General features: G+C 36.5%; 1 protein-coding gene across 1 annotated transcript; it reads left to right on the top strand.

Annotated features, from left to right (window-relative positions):
* Positions 1-2,162: 2,162 nt before the first annotated feature.
* On the top strand, positions 2,163-9,838 carry LOC133336525 (multiple C2 and transmembrane domain-containing protein-like; the record flags this gene model as incomplete). The annotated part of the gene is made up of 5 exons (XM_061544806.1): positions 2,163-2,350; positions 5,769-5,920; positions 8,831-9,346; positions 9,415-9,595; positions 9,665-9,838. Coding segments are annotated over exons 1-5 (1,179 nt in total), but the record flags the coding sequence as incomplete, so codon positions are not given.
* Between the last annotated feature and the right edge of the window lie 7 nt (positions 9,839-9,845).

Raw genomic sequence — 9,845 nt, 5'->3', positions numbered from 1 at the left:
TAAAAGTCCTTGAGGTAATATTTTTTTAAAAATTCACTCCTTATTAAATCCCCGCATATCAATGGTATTTGAAAAAAAATATATATATTTTTAATCCAAGTCTTGTATTGTTATATGTAAAATATCACGCCTTATATTGCTCCTTGAAAAATATCACGTTGTGGTCATAGAAAAACTATCTTTTAAAAATCCTTGCTTGTATTGGTCCATGAAAAATATTTTTAAAAAATCCACACCTGTAATGAACCTTGAAAACTGTTCATTAAAAAATTTACCCCTGCAATGGTTCATAAACAAAGTATTCTTTAAATAAAAACCCACGTCGTTAATGGTCCTTGAACATTCTTCTTAAAATAATTATTTCTGTGTTAGTCCTTGAAAAAATATTCTTAAAGAAATCATTCCGCACATTTAAAGCTATACTTACTTACTTAGCTGACTTGTTACAGAGCGGTTGTTCCAAAAGCCGAGCTTAAAAAAGATTTCCAAGCGCGTCGGTCTTGTGCGCAAATCCACCAATTTGGAAGACCACGTTCCAAGATGTTGTTTTCTACTTGGTCTTTCCATCTAGTTCGTGGTCTTCCCCTTCTACGGAAACCATCAGTAGGCTCGCACAACATGGCCTTGCCACCGTAGTGGCGGGAGGTAGCCTTGTTCTTAAACTGTTTACTCAGACCATAGTAGCATATGTTGGCCATCACAATCCTTCTCCGAATTTCAAAACTGATGTCATTCGTTTTATTTATGGCGGTACCAAGATATATAAAATCTTTAACTACCTCGAAGCTGTAGTTCTCAAGTTCCACATTTATGGCGGTACCAAGGTATATAAAATATTTAACTACCTCGAAGCTGTGGTTCTCAAGTTCCACAGTTGGTCTAAGTCTACTAGACGTCTTGCGCGTTGATACCATCAGCTTGGTCTTCTCGCCGTTTACTGTCAGACCCACTTTGGCAGATTCCTTTTCAATTTGTTCAAAGGTCGCTGTTACCGCTCGCAATGTTCGACCCATTATATCGGTGTCATCGGCGTAATAACATGTGTTGTTTGGTGTACAGAGTGCCACTTCTGTTCACCTTTGCGTCTCGTATGACCTTTTCCAGCAGGATGTTAAATAGATCATACGACAAACTGTGGTTGGTGGTGGTTTTTGGTACCCAAGTCTTGCTTTTGCTGCAGTTTGTGGGGGGTGGGCAATTTTTTGCCATTGTGCTTCTATACTATTATTGGGACAAGAAGTGCTTTCTTCAAGCAGGTTGGTAAGTTGAGCGGAGTAGGCCTCCGCTAACTGTTGTGTTTGCAGCTTTTCGACTTCGAGTTTCCGTGTTGTGTTAGATCGCACCTTTGCTGCATTAAAACGGGTGCGTTCCTTGGCTGTCACAAGGTAATGGTCCGAATCGATATTCGCTCCTCGTATCGATCGGACGTCTAAAACACTGGATGAATGCCTTCCGTTTATCACAACATGATCAATTTGATTTCTCGTTGCTTGATCAAGAGAGATCCAGGTGGCCTTGTGTATATCGAGATGCTCGAATCTGGTGCTGCCGCGTTTTTTTTGCTGCCGCGAAGTCAATCAACCTCATGCCGTTGTCGGATGTTTCTTCATGAAGGCTGAATTTTCCGACGGTGGAGTCAAATGCTGTTTCTAGGCGCTCGTAATATATGTCTTTGGTCTGTTCATCTTTATCTTCGGTCAGAGCATGGGCGCAAATGACACTGATGTAGAAGAACTTCGCTTTCATACGGATTATAGCAATTCGCTCATTTACTGGAGTGAATCTGGAGACGAGGTCTTTTATTCTCCTATTAACCATAAATCCGCAGCCAAATTCATGTCTCGTTTCATGGCAGCTATAATACAGGGCGTAATCATCTGATTTACTTACGTCAGTCCCTTTCCATCGCATTTCCTGTAAGGCAATAATATCGGCTTTGTACTTCTAAAGTACATCCACCAAAGCGAACACTGCGCTTGTTCTGTACAACGTGCGTACATTCCAAGTGCAGATTCGCAGATCGTGGTCCTTTATACGTATGCGGGGGTCGTCAACATTCGGGAGGTTTAGTTTTCTTTTACTTTGCCTTTTCATAGTGATTGGGTTTAAAGTTATATGTTCTAGGAAAAAATTCTAAATCTTTTTCTTCCATTTCCAGGTTTTCGACTACGATTGGGGTCTGCAGGACGATTTCATGGGTTCGGCAAAAATTGATTTGACACAACTGGAATTGGGTATTGCGGAAGATGTAAATTTGGCACTGCACGACGTTAATCATCCCGACAGGCCAATGGGTGAAATTCTTGTCAATTTAACACTATGGCCGCGTAGTCAAGAGGACAAAGAACAGGTGAGTCAATAAGCAATTTGTAACCATAATTCTCTTTTATTTAATATAAACAACAATTTGTATTATGCAAATAATCATTATTATTACGATAATAAATTAATTTGCCGACGTCTTTAACATAAATAAAGTTATAAATTTTCTTCTTACCCATTAAATGTGAATAAACATCAAGTAAGAAATATTATGTGCCATAATTAATGGAGGAAGATATTTTGCCAGGCATCTTTTATGAGTCCATTCTCGTCTGCCAGTCAAATTTTTCATCGTTCGGAGAATAAATAAATCATTAATTTTTCTTTCTGCTCTTCCGTCAACACATTAAACGGAAATATACCTTTATTTCTTTTGGGAAAATATTTGATTGGTCTTGGCGTTTATCATCCTCCTCTTCTCCGCCACAGTCGACAGTTTTTTGTTTATGACAGCTCCCTATTTAACAACATAAATAAATAAAATGGAGAGTCAGCCAAAAATATGTTCATTTGTATGTTTTATGTTTAGGCCTCATCTTTAACAAGAATCCAATTTACAGCATTGTTATGGGTTACTTGAAAGTTATCATTTTTTTTTTTGGGAGAACCGACAAAAGTTTGCCACCATCATTATGTTTTCTTTGTATGTTTCGTCTGAAGTGAGATTAATGATGTCGTCTGGATTCTTTGCCATTTTTGTTTGGCTTGTTGTTTCTGCCAGCCGAAATATGTCATCATGTCACAAAACAGTTTGTGTTTGTGGTACAAAATGTCATTGTCCTAAAATTGTTGGTCTCCCACGGGGGGAGTGTGTGGGAAACACAGGATAATGGTGTTGAAACTGACAGCTATTTTAACTGTCTCTAACGACCAACCATAAAGATAGAATGTCTGCAAATGTAATTGAAAAGGGATATAGCCGACAAAAATGTGACACATTTAAAAAAAGAACAAAAAAAATTGTTCTAATAAAATAAATCACCGCATTTAAAAGTTCACGCTTGTATAGTCCATAAAGAATAGTCCATAAAGAATGTTCCTTAAGAGATCCATGCCTAGAGTTTGTCCTTGAAAAAAAATATTCTTTAAAAAATCCTTGCCTTTTGTAGCCCTTGAAAAAATTGCCTTTTGCCTGTTACAAACATATGCACAAAGACATAATACCCTGTACCACAGTTTGGTGAATGGTATAAAAATCCACGCCTTGTAAAAATATTGTATATAAAATCCACCCCTTATGTTGGTCCTTAAAAATATATTCTTTAAAAAGTCCACGTCTTGTGTTGGTCCTTAAAAAATATTCTTTAAAAGATCCACGCCTCTTATAGGTCCCTGGAAAAACATTCTTTAAAAAATCCACGCCTCGTATAGGTCCCTGGAAAAATATTCTTTAAAAAATCCACGCCTCGTATAGGTCCCTGGAAAAATATTCTTTAAAAAATCCACGCCTCGTATAGGTCCCTGGAAAAATATTCTTTAAAAAATCCACGCCTCGTATAGGTCCCTGGAAAAATATTCTTTAAAAAATCCACGCCTCATATAGGTCCCTGGAAAAATATTCTTTAAAAAATCCACGCCTCGTATAGGTCCCTGGAAAAATATTCTTTAAAAAATCCACGCCTCGTATAGGTCCCTGGAAAAATATTCTTTAAAAAATCCACGCCTCATATAGGTCCCTGGAAAAATATTCTTTAAAAAATCCACGCCTCGTATAGATCCCTGGAAAAATATTCTTTAAAAAATCCACGCCTCGTATAGGTCCCTGGAAAAATATTCTTTAAAAAATCCACGCCTCGTATAGGTCCCTTTAAAAATATTCTTTAAAAAATCCACGCCTCGTATAGGTCCCTGGAAAAATATTCTTTAGAAAATCCACGCCTCGTATAGGTCCCTGGAAAATTATTCTTTAGAAAATCCACGCCTCGTATAGGTCCCTGGAAAAATATTCTTTAAAAAATCCACGCCTCGTATAGGTCCCTGGAAAAATATTCTTTAAAAAATCCACGCCTCGTATAGGTCCCTGGAAAAATATTCTTTAAAAAATCCACGCCTCGTATAGGTCCCTGGAAAAATATTCTTTAAAAAATCCACACCTCGTATAGGTCCCTGGAAAAATATTCTTTAAAAAATCCACGCCTTGTGTTGGTCCTTGAAAAAATTTTCTTTAAAAAATCCACGCCTCGTATAGGTCCCTGAAAAATATTCTTTAAAAAATCCACGCCTCGTATAGGTCCCTGGAAAAATATTCCTTAAAAAATCCACGCCTCGTATAGGTCCCTGGAAAAATATTCTTTAAAAAATCCACGCCTCTTATAGGTCCCTGGGAAAATATTCTTTAAAAAATTCACGCCTCGTATAGGTCCCTGGAAAAATATTCTCTAAAAAATCCACGCCTCCTGTTAGTCCTTGAAAAAAATATTCTTCTCGACCTCCTAAATATTCTTAAAAAATAATTATTTGAGTGTTTGTGGTTTACTCTATTAATACAAAAGCTGCGGTCTAAACCCCGCAACCAACATTACTCAGCGATGACAACAAACAAACATTGAGTTAATTCATTCAGTAAAGCTTACAAAATTTGGCGTGACTCAGTTCACTTTCTCTGCTCTATTGACTGAGTAACAGACTGATAAAAAAAACTTGCGTTTAACTCAATTATACTAAAGTTAAGCTAGGGAGCCACACTGGGAGAAATATTTGCAATCTTCAGAATTCTTTAAAAATTATTTATTTTTAATTTTTATTAATTTTTGTATTTGTTGTATTATTTTTATTTTTCAAAAAAAATCACATAAAAATTTTTCAAAAATAATTTCTCTCAGTGTACATTATGAAACTTTTGTTTTTGTTAAATATTTACTAGCTAATTCTCCCAAAGTCTAGCCACAACAAGTATAATAATAAAACACAAGCCAACTTCAATTAGTCAGCCAGTCAGTCAGTCGTTGTTTTTGTTTCATTTGAATTCGTGTGCCGGGCCAAAGTGTTTGTCTTTACAAAACCCAAAACCGAACCCCGTCTTACTAACAATTCAAAAAGACCGGTAGATAGTCGCATCGTCGAATTTAACTGAAATGTGTTGTCACAATTTTGAAAGCGGAAATTAAATCAAAATCATGAAAACCTATGCGCTTAATATCAATGGCAGTAAATGTCTGGCCGATAAAATTGCATTGATGAAACGTTGGCGTAAAACCCAACAACAATGGACGGATCACCTACACAATGAGTTGGAGGATTTTTGTGAAGTTAGTATGGCATGCGAGTGATTTGGGTTTATTTGAACGGTTCTATTGTTTAGTTTAACTAAGCCTCAAAAACCAATTTTCTGTGAACTTGAAATTTCCGATTTGCAAGAAGGAAGTTTGAGGCAATAATCATGCCTGGAAAATTGTCACAATTCCCATAACTAATAATTTTTGTTTGTTTTTTTCATCTCGTTTTAGCATTTCCAAAGAAATTCAAAATTGGCTGAATCATCAAAACGTTTAAAGTCTCAAATCTGGAGTTCAGTAGTCACGATATTGCTGGTTAAAGCCAAAGGTTTACCGCTGGCAGAGGATGGCAATAAATTAAATGATGCCCATATTAAATTTAGGTAAGTGTTAGAAATATTTAAATATATGCTAAGATAATATTAGATAATTTTTTTATATACATACCTACATAAATCATGATATTTCCGTATTTTTGTAAAAAAAGAAGATTTTGCAACAAGGGAAAAACTAAAATAAAAACCAGTGAGCGGAGCAGTATAGTCGGACGGGGCCGACCATATAATACCCTACACAACTTCCGAGAAAATATATTTTTTGCCTTATTTGCACCCCTTTGAAACCTGACTAAAGGTCAACATATATTACTAATATTCAGTAGACGAGGGCTGTACTTGTCCAGATTCTCTTTACCGTGGGATATGTTGTGATGTTGGGCTTTCAATTGTGGCCTATAGATCGACTAAAAAAACACTAAATGTTAAGTTTTCGGTCCACTTCATCCCAAAATTATTATCTGATCATCATCGAAAGTTATAGGCGTTGTCCTTGACCATAACTGGAATCTCATGGAAATTTTCTAGGCGATCAGCGCTATATTTCCGTCCTCTGGTGTGGTTTTGGGTTACTAAATAATGTCTGAATACGTAAGCACCTGTAAATATTTAAGTGTAGCTCCCTAATTATTAACCAATATTTTCCAAAACCATTAGGGGTCTTCATTGGCCAGAACCCATTCTACATGCAAACTTTCGTGAAGATTGGTCCATAATTGTGGCCTGTGTCGTGTTTAGAAATTATAATGGACAGACGGACGTACGGACGGACACACATGTCTAGATCGACTCAGCTAGTCGAGATATGACGATCGGTATGCTTAAAGATGGGTCTAGGACCAATATTTCGCGGCGTTACAAACTTTTGGGGCTGCACAAAGCTATAATACCCTGACAACATAGTTGTGTAGGGTATAACAATCAATACATCCAACGACAACAAACACAAGACGTTGAATTAAAAAAACATAATTTTTTTCCAAGGGCCAAAACAAGGCGTGGATTTTTAAAAAAATATTTTTTCAAGGACCAATACAAGGCGGGGATTTATTAAATATTTTTTTTTTCTAAGGACCAACACAAGGCGTTAATTATTTAAAAAAATATTTTTTAAAGGACCAATACAAGGCGTGGATTTTTTAAAGAATTTTTTTTCAACAACCAATACAAGGCGTGGTGTTTCTAATGATTTTTTTTCAACGACCAATACAAGGCGTGGTGTTTTTAAAGAATTTTTTTTCAAAAACCAATACAAGGCGTGGTGTTTGTAAGGATTTTTTTTTTCAACAACCAATACAAGGCGTGGTGTTTTTAAAGAAATTTTTGTTAACAACCAATACAAGTCGTGGATTTTTTAAAGACAACTTTCTTAGGACCAACACGAGGCGTACATTTTTAAAAAATATTTTTAAGGACAACAGAAGAGGGAGGGACCAGCATAAGTAGTGTTTTTATACCCTTCACCACACTGTGGTACAGGGTATTATGTCTTTGCGCATATGTTTGTAGCAGGCAAAAGGAATCGAGACCCATGGTTCCTTTGAGAATATGCATAGAGTCACTCTCTGAGTCGATTTACGCATGTAGCATTTATGATCCGATTTGGATGAAAATTGGCACAGTTCACTTATTTGTCCCAAGGACGAACCCTATTGAAATTGGAGAAAATCGGTTCAGATTTAGATATATCTCCCATATATAGTTTCGCCCGATTTAATGTAAATGGTGTACCAAAGTCCCTATATGTCCTTAGATTTGCACGAAATTTGGCATTGCGTACTGGATTGAGTCTAGAATATTGTGTGTAAAATTTCTTGAAAATCGGTTCAGATTTATATATAGCTCCCATATATAGTTTCGTCCGATTTTAGTTAAATTTTGCACCAAAGTCCCTGAAAATCATTGAATTTGGACGAATTTTAGCATAGTGCACTGAATTGATTCTAGAATGACTTGTGCTAAGTTTCGTGAAAATCGGTTCAGATTTAGATATAGCTCCCATATATAGCTTCGCCCGATTTTAGGTAAATGGTATGCCTAAGTCACTACATATCTTCCGATTTGCACGAGATTTGGCATTAGGTACTGGATTGAGTCTAGAATGACGTGTGTAAAATTTCTTGAAAATCGTTTCAGATTTAGATATAGCTCCCATAAATAGTTTCGCCCGATTTTAGGTAAATGGTGCACCAAAGTCCCTGAAAATCATGGGATTTAAACGAATTTTGGCATAGCGCACTGAATTGAGTCTAGAATGACTTGTGCTGAGTTTCGTGAAAATCGGTTCAGATTTAGATATAGCTCCCATATATAGTTTCGCCCGATTTTGTGTAAATGATGCCCCAAACTCCCAATATTTGTCCGATTGATGCAAAATTTTGCACAGAGTACAGGATTAGGTCCAGATTGATGTCTGAGAAGTTTTGTTTAAATCGGTTCAAATTTAGATATAGCTTCCGTATATAGTTTCGTCCGATTTTTTGGGAATGATACACCAAACTCCCAATATTTGTCCGATTGAGCAAAATTTTGCATAGCGAATGCAATTGAGGAAAAAATTATGTGTGATACGGTTTGTTGAAATCGGTTCAGATTTTGATATAGATCTTATATATATTTTCGTTCGATTTTATGTAAAATATGTAGAATTTGTAGGCGAGCTTAAGGTGGTCTTTACATAGTTGATGAAGGGGCTCTTCATAGAAGAGTTAAAGGGAGTCTTTATAGACGAGCGGAGGGGAGGCTTTATCGAAGACCCAAAGGGCGTCTATATAGAGGAATTAAAGGAAGTCAATAAAAATAAGTTGATCCCTTCAATTTATTTCAATTGTTTAAATTTGTTTTTTTTTTTTTTTTTTGACTCAGAAGCGTGATTTTTTTTATAGACTATTTTTAATGGACTATTAGACCCAAAGCTTTTCCGAAGAGTCACTGATTTCCCACTTTCTCTGCTTTCAGATTAGGAAATGAAAAATACAAAAGCAAATCATCATGGACTGAACGTTGGCTGGAACAGTTCGATTTGCATCTCTTCGAAGAGGATCAACAGCTGGAAATCTCGCTGTGGAATCGTAACACCCTCTACGGTAAAGCTTCCATAGATTTAAGTGTATTCGAGAGAGAAAATACCCATGGCATATGGAAACAATTTGAAGACTGTCCCGGTGAAGTCTTCCTGATGTTAACGATAAGCGGCACCACAGCCCTTGAAACTATTAGTGATCTCAAGGCATTCAAGGAGGATCCACATGAATTGAAAGCGATGACGGATCGTTATCGTTGGCATCGTTGCTTTCAAAATTTACGGGATGTAGGGCATTTGACGGTGAAGGTTTTCGGGGCTCAAGGTTTGGCTGCTGCGGATATTGGCGGTAAATCTGATCCGTTTTGTGTGCTGGAATTGGGTAATGCACGCCTGCAGACACAAACGGAATATAAGACTCTAACACCGACATGGAATAAGATTTTTACATTGTAAGTGTTTAAGCCTACATTTCAGGGGAAAATTTATTTATCAAGTTCCGCTTTCGTTTTTTTCATAGCAATGTCAAAGATATCACCCAGGTCCTGGAGATCACCGTCTACGATGAGGATCGTGATCATCGTGTGGAATTCCTGGGAAAATTGGTAATACCATTGTTGCGCATTAAAAATGGTGTGAAGCGATGGTATACTTTGAAGGATAAAAATCTGTGTTCGCGGGCCAAAGGTTTATCACCACAGGTATTTTAAAAATATATAATTTTTTATATTAAAGTATTTTAAATAAACATTTTTTTATTTTTTATTCAGATTCTATTAGAAATGAATGTGGTCTGGAATGAAGTGAGAGCAGTATGCCGTGTCCTGCAACCCAAGGAGGAGAAATTAATCCAACAGGAGGCCAAGTTTAAAAGACAATTATTTTTACGTAATGTTAATAGACTGAAAGTGATAATTATGAATATTCTGGATGCAGCACGTTATATACAGT

Source organism: Musca vetustissima, unplaced genomic scaffold (assembly GCF_032173495.1).
Source record: "Musca vetustissima isolate MV318-11 ecotype Yass unplaced genomic scaffold, APGP_CSIRO_Mvet_v1 utg12536, whole genome shotgun sequence".
Taxonomy (NCBI): domain Eukaryota; kingdom Metazoa; phylum Arthropoda; class Insecta; order Diptera; family Muscidae; genus Musca; species Musca vetustissima.
Note: the sequence above shows the minus strand (reverse complement) of the source record. Positions and strands in the feature narration are given on the sequence as shown.